At 44.8% G+C, this 24299-nt stretch overlaps 1 protein-coding gene across 1 annotated transcript in view; it reads right to left on the bottom strand.

The window, feature by feature from the left end:
- Positions 1-24299, bottom strand: part of UBE2L3 (ubiquitin conjugating enzyme E2 L3) — a 59628-nt gene that overhangs the window by 4270 nt on the left and 31059 nt on the right. The window contains exon 3 of the mRNA XM_044243778.1: positions 3126-3312. Within this exon, the coding sequence (XP_044099713.1) occupies positions 3126-3312 (187 nt within the window). The remainder of the gene's footprint in view (positions 1-3125; positions 3313-24299) is intronic.

Here is a 24299-nt window from a genome sequence, read left to right as displayed (position 1 = left end):
AAGTGCACTGGGACCAATACTCTTCCAGAGGACACCTTTCAGTTTCTCGCAGACACTACCCCAGCTTGCCCGCCATGCCCTCCTTTAGCAAGCTCCCAGATTCTCCACCCTGTGCTCAGCTGTGAGACTGCTCCACATCCCTCCATCGTCTCAACTTCAGGCGGGAATCCTGCACCACATGTGACTCAGGGCATGAACAGATGGCTTCCTGTCTTCTGCTGTGATCAGAGACTGTTCTCCAGCAGAACCGCTGCTTCATTAGCATTTCAGGAACCTCAAGCGGCCCTTGCCTGGATAAGTGCAGCGGGGGTGTGTGGGAAGGGCAGTGAGGAGTTTTCAAGGTTTCCTGCTCACCCTCTGTGAGGGTACTAAGGCTCTCTGCTTTTCACTATGATCATCTTCACAGCCAGTGTTTCAGCAGAGAACCCTTTGTTCACTATTTAGGGTGGCTCTTCAAAAGCTAATCAGTTTGCAAGTTTACTATATCTATTTAATTATTTTCTGGGAACTTGCTTTCACTTATTTGATCAAGTCGAAATATTTTCCAATTTATTTAGTAGTTCTGGCAAGTATTTCATCCTTTCTCTGTTCCTCTGGGTGCATTTCTGGCTCCTCAGCTCAACTGTAATAAGAGCCTGCTGAGCTTAGCTTGTTTTGCTAGTGAGGTCCCGGACAGCTACAACTGCTTTTTAGACTACGACTGTGACCCCATCCCAGCATTTTCATACCTAAAACAGCACACTCATTATATTTCACAAATGGTCTAGCCCTGTCTTTTTTTTTTAACCTCTCTTTGACCCAAATGTTCCTCAGAAGTATTTTATTTTCTCTCCAAAATGGAAGAGTTTAAAAACATTATCAAAATTTACCTCCTATTCTCAATGTATAGGATCAAAGAATAAAGGCTATAAAATTTCCTCATTTTTGTTCTTACAGTTTCTTTGTAATAGGGGATGTAAATAATATCCATGATTCAATGCCCACCCCTTTTCACGGAGATCCAGGGGCTCCGTTTTCAGAATAAGATGTGAATAGAACTTTCCCTCAACCTGAAGGTGTGCAGTGCATAAGCAACCTTCCCACAGAATGTGCTACAAAATCTAATTAGTTTTCTGCTGCTTATTATATTTCTTGAATCCTCTAAATTTTATCTGCTTGATTTGTCTTAAGATAATGTAGGGGGAACTAAAACATTCAATTTAGGAATTATCTGATTTTTTCTTTATATAATTTTGTTGCTGTTGTAGAGTCCATATTATGCTGGCTTTCTTGATGACTCTGTATGGCAAATCTTGTTCAACCACCAAACTAAGCTCTCATTCTGCTGCTGACACATCTACTAGAACCACATATACTGCTGAAGAGAACTCTGTCTTCAAGTTCTTTTCTTCTGCTGTGATTATCACCAACTTCTACATCTCTGATAAAGTTTTGTTTTGTTTCTGGACTTTTCTCCTGCTATTTTTGCTCAGTTTTTAATGCTTTACTTCGTAATTAAAAACTGAGATACTAAAAATACTGAGATATAAAAAAAAACTTTTGAAAGAGTACAATTAAGTTGTTTTTTAGTAGATACACAAAAACTGTGTCATACCAGCATTTCTGGTGAAAATGTTCACCAGAACATCTTCATCATTCCAAAAACACCACCTACTCTCACACTCACTTCCTAATCCCTCCATATCAGCCCTGACAAGCACTACTCTATGTTCTCTCTCTGTAGATGTGCCTATTGTGGACATGCCATGTACAGTCGATTCTAGGGTTTTCTGCACTAGTTATATAACCTGAAGTTGCCATGAATGCTGAATTACATAGATACTGAGGCGTGAGTGACCTCAGGAATAACCAACTGTAGAACCAGCAAGCTGATCCCAGCCAACACAAAGAATGAGGAATACCAAATTCTCGTTATGTTAAGCCGTGAAGTGTTGAGGTGGTTTGCAATACAGTAATAGCAGAAGCAAGGGAACACAGCAGCAAGTGCCAGGGACAACATGCTTGACGTACGTGAGGACAAGGAATTTCTATAGGAAAAAAACCCAAGGGTGTGCACTGAAGAACATATTTTGCCAAGCTTTTATAAACATCAGCTTGTACATGACCAAATGTCACGTCCACTGGAGATCCTTCTATTCTGATTCAACACTGAAACCCAGTCCTTTCTACGACTCATCTATGAAACCTGGTGGACACATTTCACGGTGATTATTTCAAATAAGGAAGGCTCAACTTCCCGTGCAAAAGGTTTTCAACTCCTTCTTCCAGGGGTTCCACCAAAAAATGACTATACTGGTCACTGAAAAACCACCTGTGGCCTCACAAATTCCAGCCTCATCCACTCCCTTTAATCTGTAAAGACCATACAATGGTTCAGGTAGCTATACATCAGAAAGCCACTAAAATTATGAGATGAGGCGTTCAAAAGAAAGTTCTGGAGTTAACAAATAAAAACTGGACATAGTCTGTAACAAAATCTAGATATTTCCAATTTCCACAGGACAAGAGGAAAGCTAACCATAATGATCGATCAAGTATCCTTCCCAGAAAAATGAGCACATGGATGTTCACACAGAGGCATGTGACCACACACGGCCAACTCTGTACTTCTGTCAGGGCACACAGCCCACAGGACCATGCCTTCCCCGCCACGCCACCCACTCTGAGCCACCAGCATGGTGCTGCCCACCACATGGATTTGCCTTACGCCCTTCTTTTAGTCTGACAGGACCTCTCTAACCTCCCTTCCTCCTTCAAGTCTAAATTCATGTGCTAACTGCTGTGTGAGGTCACCTTAAACACCACTCACCCTTTCTCATTCAGAGCAGCCCTGCAGTCCTTCATGAAAACTTGAAGGGTGGTCCCTTACTGCATGGGCAGCCAATGCTGGGCTGGTCTCTCTACATGTGTCCCCACTGATCAGGAACACAGGAGGGCCTCCTCAAATACCTACACAGGTCAACAGTTTAACTGAGCTGTGTCCTGTCCACGAGAAATGGTGGGACCTCAGCAGCACCTCTACGTGGACTGGAGTTGGTCAGGTAAAAATTTCTCCGGACTCTGTGAGACATGGCCCCAGCCCCCACAGCAGCACCATCTGGGAAGACATAAGAAGCATGCCTTACCTTGGTCGGTTTTGGTTGCTGGCTTCCAGTTTTCAGCACTAATTACTGGCAGACAGACCTGCCCCTTTTCATCGATGTTTGGGTGATAGATCTTTGTTTTAAATGTGATCTTCGGTGGTTTGAATGGGTACTCTGCTGGAAAGTTGATTTCGATTCTGAAGGCCCCCTTATCATATGGAGGGTTGTCCTGCAGGGAACGAGGAAAGGGCAAATGAACACACCACAGCTCAAAAACCTGTCGCTGAGATAGAACTGCTCTGTTTACTTGAAAAATTAATTTATTTCAAGAAGTATGCCAATCGAAACCTTGTCACCTTGAGGGCCACCAATAATCAGTATTTCTACAGCAAGATGTCTGCTAAATTCCAGAAAACTCTGAGATAGACTGTGTGGTCTCTTTATCTTTGTACCCTTAATAGCTTCTGTTTGTGTAGTTTTAGGTCTACAGCAACAGCAAGAGGGAAGTACAAGTATCCCTCGCTTTCCAAAAGTTTGAGTGACACCACTTCACTTTCATCAAAGGCCTGCGTTAGTAACTGTTTTGCTAGCCAACGGAAAGACATCTGAAGAGGATTTTCACTTTTATCGAAAAAGGCAAAAAAGTGAAATATAGCACCCAGTGGTTGTTTTGCCGCAATCCTTTACACACAGGCAGTGAGCACCAGGAGCCGCCAGAGTGGTGGCGCCGCCCAGAGCCACCCCCCAGGAACTACATCCAGTGTAGCTTGCAGAGCGCTGAATTCAGATAAAGCACCTGTGCTTTATCGTATTTATTTTGTGTTCTCTGTTAGCAAGATGTGTCCTAAAGTATCAGACAAGCCTGAGAGAGGTTATTTTGGGGGTCTGGGAACACTATACGTTTTTTCCATGTAAGTTAATGGTAATTAAATGTTTCTTTGCTTTACACCACTTTGGCTTACACAAGGTTTCCTAGGAATGCTCTACTTTTGTTTGTGTGGTTTTTAAGATTTTATTCTTATGCAATCCCTTCACCCAATGTGGGGCTCAAACTCACAACCTGGAGACCAGGGGTCACAGGCTCCACTGACTGACCCAGCCAGGTGCCACAGAATGCTCTACCTTTGGAAAGCAGAGGAAAGGTGAGCTGGGTTCCTCTAAGTCCCCTCCTTCACATACAGCCTCCCCACTACCAACATCCCCCACAGACTGGTTTGTTTGTTACAATCAATGAACCTACATGGACACCTCATTGCCACACGCAGTCCAGTTACACTAGGGTTCACTCCTGGTGTCGTGCATTCTATGGTTTGGGTAAGGTATCATACATTAGAGTTAGAATCCGACAGTATATATAGCCTTTACAGATGGCCTCCTTCTTAGTAATATGCATTTAAGGTTCTGCCATGTTTTTCAGGGCACGATAGCTCATTTCTTCTTAGCACTGAATATTTCATTGTCTGGATTTAGCACCACTTATTTATCCATTCATCTGCTGAAGGACATCTTGGTTGCTTCTGAGTTGGGCAACTATGAATAAGGCTGCTTTACACATCTGTGTGTATGGACACCCCTTTCCACCTCCGCTGGGGAAACACAGAGCAGCATGATTCCTGGATTGTAGGTTAAGAGTATGTTGTTTGTTTTTTGTTTTTAAGATTTTATTTATTTACTTGACAGAGAGAGAGAGACAGTCAGAGAGGGAATACAAGCAGGGGAAGTGGGTGAGGGAGAAGCAGGCTTCTCGCTGAGCAGGGTGTCCAATGTGCGGCTTGATCCCAGGACCCTGGGATCATGACCTGAGCCCAAGGCAGAGCCTTAATGACCGAGCCACCCAGGCGCCTCTAGTTTTGTTTTGTTTTCTTTTTCAAAGACACTTATTTTATTTATTTTTAAAGATTTTATTTATTCAGGGACGCCTGGGTGGCGCAGTTGGTTGGACGACTGCCTCCGGCTCAGGGCGTGATCCTGAGTCCCGGGATCGAGTCCCACATCAGGCTCCCAGCTCCATGGGGAGTCTGCTTCGCTCTCTGACCTTCTCCTCGCTCATTCTCTCTCACTGTCTCTCTCTCTCAAATAAAAAAAAAAAAAAAAAAAAAGATTTTATTTATTCAGTTGTCAGAGCACAAGCAGCGGGAGCAGCAAGCAGAGGGAGCGGGAGAAGCAGGCCCCCTGCTGAGGAAGAAGCCTGATGTGGGACTTGATCCCACATCAAGGATGTGGGATCATGACCCAAGTTGAAGGCAGACGCTTAACTGACTAAACTGCCCAGGCACCCCTTTCTTGCCCATTTTAAAATCAGACTTTGGGGCACCTGGGTGCCTCAGTCAGTTAAGCATCTGCCTTCAGGTTATATAATCCCAGGGTCGTGGGATGGAGTCCCACATCTGCTTCTTCCTCTCCCTCTGCCTGCCCTCCAGCTTGTGTTCTCACGCTCACTCTTGCTCACTCTCAAATAAAATCTTTTAAAAACATAAAAATAAAAAATAAAATCTGCCTTTTTTCCCCTTATTATTGAGTTTTAAGACTTTTTTTGCTTATTTTTGGATAATAGCCCTTTATCAGACAGGTCTTTTACAAATACCTCATCTTTTTTGAAAACAGAGGTGGGGGCACCTGGATGGTACAGTTAGTTAAGGTCATAATCTCAGGGTCGTGCGACAGTTCCCTGTCAGGCTCCATGCTCAGCAGAGTCTACTGGAGAGTCTTGCTCTCTCCTCCTCCTCCTTAAAATAAATAAATAAATCTTAAAAAACAATAAATAAATCTAAAAAGATTAAAAAAGAAAAAGAAAAAGAAAATATGAGGAGTCACACCAGGGCTAAATAACAACCCAACCAAGACTATACCGCATTCTGGGAGGCCAAACAGCCAGGGCTTCAAATTCTGGCTAGCTAGATCTCCTCAAAGTAAAGCCAGTATCCAGCTGGATGGTTAGACTCTGGGGAGCTCAACTTGCCCCTAGCTGGTAGCCAGTCAAGGCCAGAACCATGCCCCACCTCCCTGTCCCTATGATGGCTCGAAGATCTAGACCTCAGGGGCTGGACACCCTGATGGGCCCAGAAGCCCCTGAGAGATGACCCAAGATAAAGAGCCCCACCCTCCGTCTACCTTCGGGAAGTGGAGCAAACCCTTCATCTACTGCCTTCTCCTAGTACTCTGGCTCTCCTGCTGTATCACACCCAACCCAAAGAAAGCTAAGCTTCTCAGAGTGCCCAGGAATGCTGTTGAGAGCCCCCACACCATGGCCCTCAGACCACCTGGGCATCTTCCAGCAAACACAGCTCCTCTGCTGGGGAACAGGGTTGGCAGGCACCAGGTCTCCACACTGACCCATGTTCTAATCCTGCCCAAAGAAGGGAGGCATGGTGCAAGGGCTTTGAAGACAGGTGAAATTAGGGAAGGCTGAGGGGTAGAAGAGGTCTTCCAGGCAAAGACTAAAGACTAGGATGGTGGGGCTTAGAAGGGGCGATCTGGGCCAAGACAAGAGGCTGGGAGCCACTACACTGGCTGAGTGCCTACATGGGGTCTTCCCGAAGAAAGGCTGAGGCCACTGAACTCCCCTCTGACCAGTGGATACCCTGTCAGAAGATTAATCTGTGGGGAAGCTTGTGAGAAAGCTGGGAGACTCAGGGTCTGGAATAAGGTGGAGATGTTAGCAAACAGTCCAGGCTAGGTGCCTGTGTGGGGAGACACCTGGCACACACCTGAGAAAGGTTAGGAGAAGACAGGACTGGAAAATCATTCTTATCTCAACAAAACCTTTGCTAATCCCTTCTTCATAATTCTCTAGAACACTCTCCAGAAGTTAAAGCGGCAGCAGACCCCTCCCAGGCCTTGTCCTGTGTGCCTACCCAGAGTCACTCACTACCAAGGACAGCTTGACTCACTGTTACAAATGTACAGATTTGTACAAATTACCAATGGGGGAACTCAGAGAAGATAAGATGGCTTTTGGTTTTCATTTTTGGTTTTTGCTTTTGGTTTTTTAAGAGAAGTTTAAATTTTCTAAGTAAAAATCACGTTCACGGGGCACCTGGGTGGCTCAGTTAAGCATCTGCCTTCAGCTCAGGTCATGATCCCAGGGTCCCAGAATCGAGCCCTGCATCAGGCTCCCTGCTCAGCAAGAAACCTGCTTCTCCCTCTCCCACCCCCCTGCTTGTGTTCCGTCTCTTGCTGTGTCTCTGTCAAATAATAAATAAAATCTTTAAAACAAACAAACAAAAACCATGTTCACTTCTACCACTTGAGCCATGTAAAAAGAGCTTTCCTGTACGACTTTTGTTTGGCTGGCCATATCTGCCAGATTTATTCATTCATTGCCCCAGACTCATCAACCCTGTGGCTTACCTGATGCTGGACCCTGCACTAGGAGCTGGGAGACAAGAATGAGCCAGTTCCAGTTAGCAGTGCTAACCTCGGCTCTACCTCCTGCTCATTGGGCAAGCCTGGGACCTTCCCGAATGGCTTTGATGTGGGTGTGTAACTGCAGTGCGCACTGAGGAGGAGGTTTGAGCACACACGGTCCAACAAGCCTGGCCCCGGTGCAAAAGGCTCAAAGAAAAGCAGCTCTGTTGCTGCCAGAAGCACTACAGGCTGGGCCTCTCACCACTCCCCACGGAACGTGGCTACACTCACCTTACCTTCCCTGAGCCTCTGTCCTTGTCTGGGGCTCTGGAGATGAACAAAGGAGTAGATCGGGGGCATGCCAATCACACAGACTGTCCACCTGTGCCAGTGATTTTTGCGGAAGAAGGCGTGCAAAAATTAAAACACAGGATATACCTTCTGGAGAAAGGCCTAAAGCACCACATGTGAGTTTTTTACATTTCAGAGCTAAACTTACTCTGTGGAAGGTAGCTCAGAAACTTGACAAGAGACCTTAATGAAAAAACATGTTTGTGCAGTAGAGAGATATTACACAACTATCCAGGAATTTGCCTCACACCAAGATCAAGCTGTAACACCACTCCATCGTCAAATTCACCAAAGATTCTAGCACTTTTATCTTTACACATGACCCTGACCAAAGTTTTTCTGTTATTCCTGCCTATATGGGTGTCTTGCATTCCTTTTAGCTGATACCACCATGTCAGGGGATGTTTTTAGATGTAAAATTAATTTCTTCTTCTAATTTTACATGCTCTCAGTTAGTGCAAAGCCTTCAAGCTTTATTTCTCTCTCTCCTGAAGACGCTATAGGTGATTAGCCAAACATGTATCCACTCTCCCTTTATAGACGTGACTGGTTTTAAAGTGTTTACTGTTTATTTTATAAATAGTACGGTTGAGGAGAAAAGGAAAAAGAAAACTAACTTTGGTACTGCTTTTGTGCTTACAATCCATTTTTCTGCCTTTGCTTCTAGTCATGATACACATGCATGTACAGAAGATTTGACAGCTCTTTACCAAGGATTTATGACATGCTAGCTGCTTCTCTGTCTTCCCTCCAATTCACCTCCCCCCACGGCAACCTCAAGCAGATGCTGTCATCAGCCACATCTGGAAATGAGACAAGTGAGATGGAAGTTGAGCAATCAGCCGAAGAACCTAAACTCAGATCTCTTCTCTGGTAACACAACTCACTACACGTGCCGGAACCCTCCGGGCCCATCCTCGTCACCTCTGTGTGACCTGCAGACCCAGGGAAGCCATGAGCATGTACTGTTGTTCATGCTGCTTTTGGTGCCCTGAGTCCCTGTCTCTTTCTGGCTCTGGACCAGAAGTCTTATGTCGCCTGCTGTAAGCTTGCAAGTAGGGTAAAAACTTGAGATCCTTCACAGTTCCTAACACCCACTGTGCAAGGCACAAAGCCATCCCGCAGCGACTAAGACAGACTTCACCGAGAGGAAGCTCCTCCACACAGGCACCAAATCCACCCCCCACCCCCCAGGCTTTGACCTGTGCATCCTACCCCTAACCCTGGGGCCGAGCCTAACTTTTCCTTCCCAGGGCAACCCTTTAAGAATCCCAAGACCCCATTGTGTTTCATGTCTTCCCTTCCTTGAGTGAAGACCGACTCCTTCAATTATCCCACAGAAGTCACCGTTTGTGTCACTGCTGTGACTGCTTTCTCTGTGCTGCAGTGAGGACACCACACAGCTCTCTGGCAGTGAGAGGAAGTCAGGCCAGTCCTCCCACTCCCTGACATGGACTGCTGCCACACGGCATGTCCCCACAGCGTGTGCACAGCTGACACCACACACAGGACTCATGCCTGACCTGATGTGAATAGGAGGATCCTGGTTTAGAGCTAATGACCGTGCTGTCCCTTCTTCAAGGGTCAGACGGACTGAAGGCTCTGTGTGTTGCATCCACTTCTGCCCCCTTTAGTGACGACCCCTCAGCAGCATCCTTTCCCTATGTTTCACCCAGCAAGTTAACGAAGCCAGAGATTCACTAGACTAGGATGCCAAGCCCAGTCAGCCCCTAGAGCAGAGTTCTTGTTAAAGCGGAGCTGTCTATGCGCTCAAGCCTTCAGGGTCCACTCTAGAATTTTGTCATGGGTCTTCTGAACAAAGAAGATATAAATTGTCAAGTATTTATTCTTCTGTATCTATTCTGAAAATGCACTTTCTGATTGCCTGAATCACAAAATCTGTTCGATTAGTAGGCTCATTCTGTGTTAATGTTGCTTTCTAAAGAGGAGTCGTTTGTACTGTCACCAATGGTTTTGGTTTGTAGTGCACTTCACAGTATAAGTCTTTGTCAACAAAAACCCGATGTTACAGAATTCCATCACATTAAAACTTATAAGTGCGAAAGAGTATTTTTATTTTTTTTATTTTTATTCATTTTTAAAAAAGATTTTATTCATTTATTTGACAGAGATCACAAGTAGGCAGAGAGGCTGGCAGAGAGAGGAGGGGAAGCTGCTCCCCGCTGAGCAGAAAGACCGACACGGAGCTCGATCTTTCGGGATCATGACCTGAGCCTGAGGCAGAGGCTTTAACCCACTGAGCCACCCAGGCACCCCATGAGAGAATATTTTTAAAACCCGTTTTGGGGGCGCCTGGGTGGCTCAGTGGGTTAAGCCGCTGGCTTCGGCTCAGGTCATGATCTCAGGGTCCTGGGATCGAGTCCCGCATCGGGCTCTCTGCTCAGCAGGAGCCTGCTTCCTCCTCTCTCTCTCTCTCTCTGCCTGCCTCTGCCTGCTTGTGATCTCTCTCTGTCAAATAAATAAATAAAATCTTAAAAAAAAAAAAAAAAACCGTTTTGTCTCTTGTGACCAAGCTACCTTTTGAATTCTATCTAAATTTAAAAATCACAATCTCCATGAACTGAATTCAATAAGGAACTTCCTCTGCTCTCAATTATATGTACGTCTCAACACAATCCACTTTCCCCCCAAGAACGGAAGTAGCTGGGATGCTTGAGCAGCTCAGTCGGTTAAGCATCTGCCTTCGGCTCAGATCATGATCCCTGGGTCCTGGGAGCAAGTTCCACATTGGGCTCCCTGTTCAGCGGGGAGCCTGCATCTCCCTTTGCCTGCTGCTCCCCCTGCCTGCGCTTGCTCCCTCTCTCTGACAAGTAAATAAATTAAAAAAAAAAAAAAAAAAAAAAAGAATGAAGTAGCTAACATTCGTACCCTGAAGTGTATTAAACATTCCATCCCCCAGGATAAGAGCTGTTAGTCCCCTGCTCATGGCCCTGGTATGTTCTCTACACATATGTAGTGTAAACAAAGGCATTTTATTCTGGACATCTGTACGTATTACTTACAAGTAGTTACGAAACTGGAGTCATACTGTCTCCATCCTTTTGTACTTCTGTTCATGTTGCTATACACGGTCTCCCACCCTGCAGTCCAGCTGTTGCCCACTTCTTAGGCCACAATGCCTTGCAGGTGGAGCCACATTCAATGTCAAAGAGACCACAGAGGGCAGTACCCCTGTGGCTTTTGTCCACAAAGCCTGCAGCTGGCTTTGACAGGAGCACAACAGTTCCCACCAATATGGAGGGATGCTCTTCCCCAAAAATATCTCCAGTGTAATGTGAGATTGGTGACAAAATTATGTTTTATGTAGGGATCCCCTCATTTGGCTACAACCATTACAGCGACAGAAAGCCAGAAGTGAGAAGCTATAGGAGAATCAGCAGGAAAGCAGAGAAGAGCGGAAAACCCACCGGGGCTGGGTCCTGAGAGAGGCAGGACTTGGCTCCATCTCAGTCCAGAGAGGCGATGCGGAAAGAAGGAAGGGGTCTGGCAGGTGAGGATTTCCGGTGAAGCGGGCTGTAAGGTGAGTAAGGACCCAGAAAGGAAGGTGAGAGACTGGAACTACGAACGCAGCAACAAAGAGGTGAAAGAAGGAAACCAAAGCTTCACATGTGCTCCCGGGAGTCAGGGTGGACTTGTGAGAAATCTTCCTTCTTCCAAACTGAAAAAATAATCTAGCATTGAAGGAGCTTTTATACTGTGCCTGGGACAGTCCCAGATATTTTTAGTCAAGAACAGTATACCAGTCACCAGAGGGCAATGGAAGAAAAAAGGATGGCGGGAGTTCCAGTGTCACAGATACCCAAGCACCCTACTAGCTTTGGCAAGTCTTAAGGTTTTGTCACAAGCAGGAAAAAAGTGTTGTTGTTGTTTTTATAAAGATTTTGCTTATTTATTTGACAGAGATCACAAGTAGGCAGAGAGGCAGAGAGAGATGGAGAAGCAAACTCCCTGCTGAGCAGAGAGCCTGATGCGGGGGCTTGATCCCAGGACCCCGGGATCATGACCTGAGCGGAAAGCAGAGGCTTTAACCCACTGAACCACCCAGGTGCCCTGGAAAAAAGTGTTTTAATTGAGGCAAAATTCACGTAACATACAATTAACTATTTTAGCATGTATGATTCGGTGGTATAATGAATTCCTAATGTTGTGCCCCCTCTCTCTAATTTCAAGACTTTCCTTGCCTTCAAACATTCTGTATCCATTAAGTAACAAACAGAAAATCGAGGCAATAAAACTCTGTTGAATAGATTACATTTTTGCTTCAGTGGAGGCTGCGGGAGCTGCGCCAGAGGTGGCTAACTTCTCCCAGGAGGGAGAGGAGAGGAGCTCAAGGTTGAAGGAGGGACCCTCACGTAGAGGGCAGGGAAGCCAAAAAAGAACACACGCCGCTTTCTAAAAGCCGGCCTCCAGAGCTGCTAAAATGACATTCGGTGCTATCAGAGAGAGAAATCTGTGTTGTGGTAGAAAACAGGCTACCCTTGTCTCTCTCCCTAACAGAGAACTGGGGCCAGCACCCTAGCAGGTGGCACTCCTGCCCGTTTTCTTTTAGGCGAACACATCAGCGTGCACTCTCTCACATGCCGGGATTTGTGCGTGAGGTGCCATAACACCTTTATTTTTATTTACATTGCAGTGTGCTACCGACTTTATCCTCAGCACCCATACACTTAGCTCCTCAATCTTCATAATGGTTTGGATGCACCACAATTTCCTTACCACCGCCCCACTGCAGGGCATGAACTCCTCTTCATTTGCAAAGATGAAATCAATAGTAACATGAGTGTCCGCAGGAGCAGTAAAGACCCAACATACTTTTTAAATAAAAACAAAGCTACCATGTGTTCCCAAGAGCACTGGCCAACTCCCCTGGCTGAAAAGCAGGAAAGCAGAGCTGGCAAGGCTGCAGGGAGCCATGAGGACATGGTGGCGGCACCCGTTCTGGGAAGCCACAAAATCAGAAATGATATTTCTTCCATTTTCTTTTCTTTCTTTCTTTCTTTTTTCTTTTTTTTAGATTTACTTATTTATTTTGAAAAGGAGAAAGAAGGCATGGGTTCGGGTGGTGGCAGAGGGAAGGAATCTGAAGCAGACTCCCCAATGAGCAGGGAGCCCCTTGTAGAGCTCGATCTCAGGACCCTGAGATCGTCATGACCTGAACCGAAAACCAAGAGCTGGACACTTAACCAACTGAACCACCCCAGTGCCCTGAGGATGTTTTCATATAAGGAAGAAGCCTGGTTTCATCTAAGAGAGGAAGTGGTGGCAAGGAACCTTTCTGTTCTGGTGAGCTCCTTACTGTGTTCTCCTACTTGCATTTTGATCACCTGTCTTCCCCCATTAGTCCAGGAGATACGTGAGAGCAAGGACCCAAGGCACCCTCAGAAGCAAGCCTCAAATGTTTGCTAACTGAACTACTAAGCCAACAGATTCTCTTCTTGATTATAAATCATCAATGTCAGGGTTTATGTTATGGCCATGAATGTCAGCTCTCAAAATAATGCTTTAACGTGCCTGAAACACAGTGACCCCAGAAGCATGTACACAGAAAACATTTCCACATCTCTGGATATCCCAGGTACAAGTCACAGCTTAGAGTGGCTAATAAAGTAGGAAGTATGAGAACCTCACAGCCAATCTAGGAGGCAGGGAGTCGATTCCAGGTCATTCACATAGAAATAAAACAAGTTCTTTTTAGGAAAGAAAAACTGAGGGGCAGCTAGGTGGCTCAGTTGGTTAACCATTGGCTTTTGGCTCAGCTCACCATCTCTAGTCCTGAAACTGAGCATGACATCAGGCTCCCTGATGTCTGCTTCTCCTCCCACCTCGCCACTCCCCCTGCTTGTGTGCTCTCTCTTTCACTCTCTCTCTCTCAAATAAATAAAATCTTTAAAAAAAGAAAGAAAGAAAGAAAAACGGATATTACTGCTTTTTTAAAAAACCAAGGCTAGGGGGTGCCTGGGTGGCTCAGTGGGTTAAGCCTCTGCCTTCAGCTCAGGTCATGATCTCAGGGTCTTGGGACTGAGCCCCGCATGGGGCTCTCTGCTCAGTGGGGAGCCTGCTTCCCCCTCTCTCCCTGCCTGTCTCTCTGCCCACTTGTGATCTCTGTCTGTCAAATAAATAAATAAATAGAATCTTTTAAAAAAAATAAATAAAATATTTAAAACAACAACAACAAAGCTAGGGGTGCCTGGGTAGCTCAGTTGTTAAGCATCTGCGTTTGGCTCAGGTCATGATGGGATCGAGCCTTGCATCAGGCTCCCTGCTCAGCAGGAAGCCTGTTTCTCCCTCTCCCAGTCCCCCTGCTTGTGTTCCCTCTCTCGCTGTGTGTCTCTATTAATTAATTAATTATATAAATAAAAATAAATAATATGCTAATTACAACTGAATTTAAAAAAAATAAATAAAAACGCATATGCCCAAATAACCCAATTTTAAAAATTGGCAAGATAACTTGAGCAGACATTTCTCCAAAAAAGATATATAAATGTCCAATAACACAGGAAAATATATTCCACATTATTAGCCATCAGGGAAATGCAAATCAAAACCACAGTGGGATACCACTCTGCACCTACTAGGAAGGCTGTAACGAAAAGGATGGACAGTAGCAAGTGTTGGCAGATATATAAGGAATTAGAGCCCTTATACTCTACTGGTAGAAATGTAAGTGGTGCAGCCACTGTGGAAACAGTCTGGCAACTCCTCAAATGGTTAAACATAATGTTACCATATAACCCAGCAACTCCACCCCTAGGTAAATACCCATAAGAAATGAAAACATATTCCACATAAAAACCTGTATGTGAATGTTCACAGCAGCATTATTTTTAACAGCCCCAAACTGGAAACAATCCAAATACCCATCAACTGACGAATAGATAGGTAAACAGAATATAACCATTATAATGGAAACTTATTTGGCAATAAGAGGAATGAATTTCTGATACACACTACAACATGGGTGAAGCCTGAAAGCATTACACTAAGGAAAGAAGCCGGACACAAAAGGTCATACATTGTAAGATTCCATTTATATGAAATATGCAAAATAAGCTAAAGCTACAGAGACAAAGTAGCTTTTTGATTGCCTAGGCCTAGGGGGATGAGGGTGATGGCTATGGGTAGGGGTGGTTCTTTTGGGAATAATGAAAAATGTTGTAATAGTGGTTATAGTGGCACAACTCTGTGAATATACTAAAATCCACTCAATTGTACCCTTTATTTTTGAAAAAGATTTATTTATTTGAGAGAGAGTGTGAAAGAGAGAGCACAAGCAAGGGGAGAGGCAGAGGGAGAAGCAGGTTCCCTGCTCAGCAGGGAACCTGACTGTGACGGTCATTCCCAGGACCCTGGGACCATGACCTGAGTCAAAGGAAGACACTTAACTGACGGAGCCACCCGTGCCCCCAAATTGTATACTTTAAAAGGAGGAAATGCATGGTTTGTGAATCTCAACAAGACTTTAAAAAAAACTGGGGCGCTTGTGTGGCTCAGTTGGCTGAGCATCCGACTCTTGGTTTTGGCTCAGGTCATGATCTCAGGGTCCTGAAATCGAGTCCCCCCATCAGGAACTGCGCTAGGCAGGGAGTGTGCTTGAGATTCTCTCCCTTCCTCTATCTCCTCCCCCTGCTCGTGCAAGTGCGCGTGCTCGCTCACGCACTCTTGCTCTCTGCTTCAAATAAATAAATCATCCCCCCACCCCCCGCCACTGCCAACCCCCTGCCCTGCCCAAATCAAAGCTAACACAGAAATAGTAATTCTCAACTAAGGGTAGTGTTATTCCTCCCTCACAGGTTTATAAATGCCTGGGCAGGGGATGGGGAGAGGGGAGCAGGGACGCCTGGGTGGCTTAGTCAGTTAAATGTCTGCCTTTGGCTCAGGCCATAATATCAGGCTCAGGCCATAATCTCAGGCTCCTGGGATAGAGCCCCTTCTTGGGCTCCCTGCTCAGTGGGGAGTCTGCCTCTCCCTTCAGCTGGCTAGTGCTCTCTCTCTCTCTCAAATAAATAGAATCCTGAAAGAGAGAGAAATACCTGAGGGTGTCCCTACATTGTCCCAATGACAAAACTGGCCACTGGCACCTACTGGACAAGAAACAAGGACAATCCTACACAGAAAATCCACAGGCACACACCAAAATGCAGTTCATAATGCAATTGCACTGAGAAATACTGGTTTTGGGTAACTACAAGTTCAATTTACAAACTGTTTGGGGGGGTGCCTACTATGTGTGCATATTGGTGCTAGGGGCAAGAAATGTTAAGGGAGGGGCGCCTGGGTGGCTCAGTGGGTTAAGCCGCTGCCTTCCGCTCAGGTCATGATCTCAGAGTCCTGGGATTGAGTCCTGCATCGGGCTCTCTGCTCAGCGGGGAGCCTGCTTCCCTCTCTCTCTCTCTCTGCCTCTCTGTCTACTTGTGATTTCTCTCTGTCAAATAAATAAATAAAATCTTTAAAAAAAAAAAGAAATGTTAAGGGAAACTGATACAGACGTCTACCTGACCCAGAACTTGTTGAGACAGATATTCATACCACAATAAAGCAGAAGTCACACTGTGAGAAGTGCCCCAAAAGATGGGGGGCCAAGTAATGTGGTGCAGGTCACAGCACACCCCAACAAGCTGTCAGCCAACAGGCATTCCTTCATTTCTTTGCAGGCAAAACCCCAGTTTTGTATGTGGTCATGCTGCTCCCTCACCGTGATCTAGAGGTAAGTCCTGACTGGTCTAAACCTGTCCAACAAAGCAGCCACCAGTTGCTAGTGGCTACTGCACACTTGGAATGTGACTCTTCTGGGGCGCCTGGTGGCTCAGTTGGTTAAGCATCAGACTCTTGATCTCAGCTTAGGTCTTGATCTCAGGGTCAGGAGTTCAAGCCCCACAGTGGGCTCCACATGTGGAGCAGGAAGGGAAGAGAAGAGAAGAGAAAGTCTTCTGAATTGAGATGTGCTATGAGTGCAAAATACTACCTGGATTTCAGAGACCTTGTACAAAAAAAGAATTTAAAATATTTCAGTAATAATTATTCGGATTATGTGTTAAGAAATATTTTTAATATAATTTATCTAAACTATTTTACCAAAATGAATGCCAAAATGAATTTTTAAAAAATACTAGAAAACTTAAAAGTACAGCTGTGACTCACAGGATATCCCAATTGGACAGCACTATCATCCATTGTGGAACTTTCCTACCAGTGATAGACGGGGCTGGGATTGGGGCAGGGGTAAGCCATGTGTCCTGGTTCTGGATAATGACATGTGGCAGCCTTTGGACAGCTTCCAGGATGGGGTCTTTGTTCTTGGTCACAGCAAACTACACATACGATAAAAACTACACAGACAAGGGGCACCTGGGTGGCTCAGTGGGTTAAAGCCTCTGCCTTTGGCTCAGGTCATGACCCCAGGGTCCTGGGATCAAGGGCTCTCTGCTCGGCAGGGAGCCTGCTTCCTCCTCTCTGTCTGCCTCCTCTTTCTCCGCCTGCTTCTCTGCCTTCTTGTGATCTCTGTCTGTCAAGCACAACCTTAAAAAAAAAAAACAAAAAAAAAACTACACAGACAAAAACACACACATACTAAAATTGGAGAAATCTAAACAAGGTCAGTGGACTGTATCACTGTTATTTTCTCGTTATGATACTCTGCTACGGTTATGCAACAGGTGAAAGGTACTGCCGATCTCTATTACTATAATTACATGAGAATCTACGATTATCTCAAAAAAACCGTTCAAAGAGACAGAAAAAAAATGAAGGGAAGAGAAGGTCCTCTTCCTACCCTGGCCACTGTGGGCCCTGCAGCAGACCCCAGTACTGCAGCAACTATGTGATGAATGGCTGAAAGTCAGGCTGAATAGAACCAAGAACCGGAGAAGAGGGACAGGCCAAATTCAGGTCCCTGCTCCCATCACGGAGCTGCCGGATTAACCAGCCCAGAGCATGCACCACAGGACTTTCTGGAGCAGTTAACTTTCCCTTTTCGAAGCAAAGCTGAGTTGGGGGTTTCCTTACTTGCAATCAAAAGCGACCTCACCAGTATGAACGGTGACTGCAGAGAACATGGAAGGATGTGATTCACTGAGACCAGGGGATGGGGAGTTTCAGAGAAGACTCAGGAGGACGGGTGCCTTAAGTAGAAGAGGCTTCCCAAGCAGGAAGAGGTGTGATGTTCCTGGGAGAATGTGATGCCTCTCCCTAAGGTTAACAGGAATTTAACTCAACAATTAGCTTCAAGTACCCTAGCCACAGTCCAACTTAGAGTCAACTGGTGGTGGGCACTGACGTGCAGCGCACGAGACAAGGGGGCAAAGCTGTTCCAAAGAGGCTGGTATCCAGCCCAGGTGGGGGAGATGTGATGGTGAGCCTGGGAGGTGCTGCAAAGAACTTCTGAAATGAAAAAGCCTGCACAGAGACAGAAGTACTTCCAGTTTCTGAAAGAGGATATTATCAGTGCAACTCATGCCCATCCCCAAAACTACTCCAGAGGGGTTCACCAGAACCTGGTGTGTGTGTGTGCACCAAAAGGAGAGCAGTGAGCCCCAGGAGCCAGCGTGGAAGCCAGAGAAACTGCCATGTCAGAGAGTCTGCTTCCTCTCCCACCAGCTGGCAGGGGAAAAAACAAGGAAGTACAAGGCCTCTCCAGAGGGCCTTCATTTCATTTTAAAAACAATTCTTAAGGCAGCCTTTGATATACAAGGCCTCAGGGATACAAAGATGACTCACAAGTCTGTGGTTCTGAAGCCCAAAGGCAAAGACATCCAGGGCAGCTGACTCGAGCATTAACCACAGCATTAGCTGAGGTAAACACTTGCTCTGTGCCAGGCCCAGGAGCACTGTCAACTATTTTTAGTCCCCTGCCCGCTGTGAGAGGCAGGCACTTATTAGCTCCATTTTACAGATGAGGAACTGAGGCACAGGCAATCAGAAGACGACTTACTGTTATTGTTTAGATTGTTTCCATCTGTGCATGGCTTACCTTTACCTGAGAAACAGGTAAAACTGAAACTTGCAGCAGCAGCACCACAAGTTCAGGGTGAAAATGACAGGGGACAGGAGTAGCCTAGGCAAGAACAGAACTCAAGATGGAATGAATTCTTGGGATGCCTGGGCAGCTCAGTCAGTCAAGCATCCCACTGTGAGTTTCAGCTCAGGTAGTGATCTCCAGGTGGTGAGATCGGACCCCATGTCCAGCTCCGAGTTCAGCCCTTTAACTCTGCTCCCCCCCCATTCTTTCTTTCTCTCTCTCTCCCTCAAATAAAATCTTAGGGGGAAAAAAAAAGATGTAATGAATTCCTGCCTTAAAGAATGCAAGCACTCAAATTACAAAATTAGAAAAGGACAAAGAGCAAACATCAAAGAAAACAGAAGACATCAAAACATAAAAGCGAAATTACAAGAAAAGCAAAAATCAGCTACTCACAACACAGGAAAAGAATGAAATTTCTGGAGGGTATGTGCTCTTGGGTAAATTGGAAGGGGAGGTGAACCATGAGAGACTATGGACTCTGAAAAACAATCTGAGGGGTTTGAAGTGGCGGGGGGGTGGGAGGTTGGGGTACCTGGTGGTGGGTATTATAGAGGGCACGGCTTGCATGGAGCACTGGGTGTGGTGAAAAAATAATGAATACTGTTTTTCTGAAAATAAATAAATTGGAGGAAAAAAAAAATGAAATTTCTACTTCATGATACACGAAGCCCATGTGACCATTTACCCAAATCTACTAGCACACAGAACACACAATCCAATCTCACATATAAACAGAGTAAACTTAACACAATGGAGTATTTTATTTTTTCACCTTAATTTTTTAAAAAATGCATTTTGAAGATCAACTTATTTGAGAGAGTATGTGTGTGCGCACACACAAGCAGTGGAGAGGGACAAGGGAGAGGGAGAGAAGCAGACTCCCTGATGAGCAGAGCCCCCCCGCAGGGCTCAATCCCATGGCTCAAGATTGCGACCTGAGCCAAAATTAAGAGCCAATGCTCAGACGACTGAGCCGCCCAGGCATCCCTACAATGGAATATTTTAAAAGTAGCTCATGATGAAGGAGGGGTTAATCCAGAAAAGGAAGAGACTTGTAATTAGCAGGCCACTTTGAAAAACCCATATCATAAAATTTAATTGACAGTAATATGGCCTTTAATGAAATCCACTCATTCCTGATTAAAATTTACAAATTTAGAGAGCAACATCAGCAAAATGGCAAAGCAAGCAGCTCCAAACTCCCTTCTACAGAAGCATAAAACAAAACAAAGAAACAAAAAACCCACAACCACAGAAACTGTCAGAACCAACTTCATATGAACTCTGGAAAACAATCCAAGGTTTACAGCAACGGAATGAATGCAGAATCAAGAAAAAGGCAACTGAAAACTGGCAGGAAAGCTTTGCGGCAATTTTACTCGCTTTTACTCCACCCGCTCCCTAGCAGGACTGCAAGAAGTCTGCAAGAAGGCAGCCTCTATTTCCAGCGTGGGGCCCTGGTCCCTGATTCCAGAGGGAGCAGAGTAGACCTTACTTGGAAATTACTGCGTCTGTCTGTTCAAACCGGTCTTAGAGCAACCTGAGGGGCTGACTACACGGCGCTTACCTTTGTTTTGCCTAACTCAGAATCCACACAAGGGTGGAAAATCCCAGCCCTGCTCAAAAACACTGTGAGGCAATGGAAAGCCCACAGCCAACTGGAGAAAAGAGAGTGACTGAGATGTACAATAGACTTCCTAAAGCAAAGAGGAAAAGCCAAGGAGAAACTGGGGAAAACTAGGGCCTTCAAATGTGCCCTGGGATACTGGGGAATTGAGAAAGTCATGCATATGCCTAGGGCAGGCTACATGCTGGGCAAAGTCACAGGCTGATCTGTAGCTTTCAGCACTGGCTAACTGTAGCATCAATGTAAGCAATAAGTAAAGGCTATGGGAGAATTGCAGCTGGACATGGGATCAAGACCTGAGCTAAAGGCAAACACTTAATGACTGAGCCACCCAGGCACCCCAATAATCTTTTTCTAAAGTAGGCTCCAGGGGCGCCTGAGTGGCTCAGTGGGTTAAAGCCTCTGCCTTCGGCTCGGCTCATGATCCCGGGGTCCTGGGACCGAGCCCCATATCGGGCTCTCTGCTTGGCAGGGAGCCTGCTTCCTCCCCCCCTCTCTCTGCCTGCCTCTCTGCCTACTTGTGATCTGTCTGTCAAATAAATAAATAAAATCTTTAAAAAAAAAAAAAAAAAAAAGTAGGCTCCAAGCCCAGTGTGGAGCCCAATGTTGGGCATGAACTCATAGCCCTGAGAGCAAGATCTACAGCTAATACCAAGAGTTAGATGCTTAACCAAATGAGCCACCCAGGTGCCTAGACAAAGAGATAATATCGAAAGCTGTAAAAGAGAAGTGATTTCTTGGATCCTCAGTAAGACGAATGATTTCTCACTAGAAACCACGGAGGCCAGAAGGCAGTGGGATGACATATTCAAGGGGTTGAGAGGTAAAGACATCAGCAAATACTATCCTCCAAAAATGAGTGAGAAATTAAAATATTCCCAGATTTTTAAAAAAGCTGGGGGGAGGGGGGCTGGGTGGCTCAGTCATTAAGTATCTGCCTTCAGCTCAGGTGGTGATCCCAAGGGTCCTGGGATCAAGCCCCACATCCGGCTCCCTGCTCAGCAGGAAGCCTACCTCTCGCTACCTGTCAAATAAATAAATAAATCTTAAACAAACAAACAAATAAAAAGCTGGGAGAATCTTCACTTTCCCTAAAAGAAATACAAGAGTCCAACAGGCTAAATGAAAGGACAGTAACTTAAAGCCATATGAAGAAATAAAGAATAATAAATTTAACTACCAGAAAAATATAAAAGCTAGTAATATAGATTATTGTACTTTGGGTTTTACCTGCTCTTTACAACAGTATCCATATAAAAGTGGGAGGTAGGGACGCATGGGTGGCTCAGTCAGTGAAGTGTCTGCCTTCGGCTCAGGTCACACTCCCAGGGTCCTCGGAAGGAGTCCCAAATCAGCCTCCCTGCTCAGTATAGAGCCTGCTTCTCCCTCTGCCTGCCACTCCCTCTGCTTGTACTCTCTCTCTAACAAATAAGTAAATAAAATTTAAAAAATATATATATATATATAAAAGAAATAAAAATGGTATTGGTAAAAATAAGGTAATAGAGATGTATAAGAGAAGAGTGTTTAAAAACTATTAAAATTGGGGGGCCTGGGTGGCTCAGTCGTTAAGCGTCTGCCTTTGGCTCAGGTCATGATCCCAGGGTCCTGGGTTCGAGCCCCGCATCGGGCTGCCTGCCTGCTGCTCCTTCTCCCATTCCTTCTGCTTGTGTTCCCTCTCCCACTGTTTCTCTCTGTCAAATAAATAAAATCTTAAAACAAAAACAAAAAACAAAAAACTATTAAAATTAAGCTAGTATTATTCAAACCAAGCTGTTAACAGATTAAGATGTTAATTGTAATCCGCCAGTTAACCTCTAAGAAAATAACTAGTAAGTACACATAAAAGCAAAGAAGGGAATCAAAATGGTATGCTACCAAAAAATCAACATATATAGCAATAATACAGAAACTTAGAAACAAAAGCATTTAAGACACCCAGAAAACAAAGAGATAAATAACAGAAGCAAACACTTTATCAATAATTACTTGAAATGTACATGGATAATCTCTCCACTTAAAAGACAGAGATGGGACAACTGGCAGTTGAGCAGTGGCTGCCTCAGCGTGGAGACTGCTTCTCCTTCAGTCTGCCACTCCCCTTGCTTGTGCTCACCTGTGCTAACCCTAACCCTAACCCTGTGCGCGCGCGCTCTCTGGCAAATAAATAAATAAAATCTTTTTAAAAAGGACAAAAATTACCAGAATGGATAAGAAAATGCCATCCATCTATATGATGATTGCAAGAGACTCACTTTACAATGACATAAAGAAGTCAGAAGTAACGGGGCCCCCTGGGAGAAGAGACGGTTAAGCCTCTGCCTTTAGCTCAGTCATAATCCCTTGGTCCTGGGATCAAGCCCTGCATCAGGCTTTCTACTCAGCGGGAAGCCTGCTTCCCCTTCTCTCTCTGCCTGCCTCTCTTCCTACCTGTGATCTCTCTCTCTGTCAAATAAATAAAATCTTTAAAAAAAAATAACTAAAAGATGGAAAAAGATATTCCATGCAATTACTAACCAAAAGAGAGCTACGGGGACTATATTAATATCAAACTAGATAGATTTTAAGTAAAAAAGAATACAACAAAGGACATTATATATTGACAAAGGTTCAATCCATCAAGAAGACACAACAATTATAAACCTATATACAAGAAACATAAGAACCAAAATACATGAAGCAAAAATTGATGAAACGAAGAGAGAAATATAAGAAATATAAGTTCTAAAACAATCTTTGGGGATTTTAATACCCCATTTTCTTTCTTTCTTTTTAAAGATTTCATTTATTTATTTGAGAGAGAGAGAGAGAACATGAGAGCGGAGAAGGTCAGAGGGAGAAGCAGACTCCCTGCCAAGCTGAGAGCCCAAGGCAGGACTCGATCCCGGGACTCTGGGATGATGACCAGAGCTGTAAGCAGTGGTTTAACCAACTGAGCCACCCAGGCACCCCCAATACCCCATTTTCAATAAGAGAACAAGAGAGAAGACCAACAAGGAAATGGGAGTACTTGAACAACCAATCAGACCTAACATACACAGAACACTCTAACAACAGCAGAATACACATTCTTTTCAAGTGCCTGTGAAACATTCTCCACAATAAACCACATTAAGTCACACAAAGTATATTTTTTGGCCGTTGTGGAAGGCAACCAGAAGTCAATAACAAAAGGAAAACTGGAAAGCTCACAAATATGTGGAAATCAAACATATTCTTTTTTTTTTTTTTTTTTTTTTAAAATCAAACATATTCTTAAAAAACAAACAAGGGGTGCCTGGGTGGCTCAGTGGGTTAAAGCCTCTGCCTTCGGCTCAGGTTGTGAGCCCCGTGTTGGGCTCTCTGCTCAGCAGGGAGCCTGCTTCCCCCCCTCTCTCTGCCTGCTTCTCTGCCTACTTATGACCTCTCTCTCTGTTAAATAAATAAACTCTTTAAAAAACAAAACAAAACAAACAAACAATAGGTCAAGGGGAAAAAAACACAAGGGAAATTAGAAAATACTTTGAGATGAATGAAAATTTAAACAGACCAGAAACTTCAGGGATGGAGTGGAAGTTGTGCTCAGAGAGAAATGTACAGCTGTGAACACTAATAATAATAATAAAGGAAGATCTCAAATCAATAACCTAACTGGACACCTTAAGGAATGAAGAAAGGAAGAGTAAACGAAACCCAAAGCTAGCAGAAAGTAAATAACAATTACAGAGGAGATAAATGAAACAGAGTGTAGAAAAACAAGAGATAAAGCAATGAAACCAAAAGCTGATTCTTGGAAAAGATCAACGAAACTGATAAACCTTGGCCTAGGCTGACTAAGGAAAAGAAAGGAGACTCACATTACTCAAATGAG

The sequence above is a fragment of the Neovison vison genome, chromosome 3 (genome assembly GCF_020171115.1).
Source record: "Neovison vison isolate M4711 chromosome 3, ASM_NN_V1, whole genome shotgun sequence".
In the NCBI taxonomy this organism is placed as follows: Eukaryota; Metazoa; Chordata; class Mammalia; order Carnivora; family Mustelidae; genus Neogale; species Neogale vison.
Note: the sequence above shows the minus strand (reverse complement) of the source record. Positions and strands in the feature narration are given on the sequence as shown.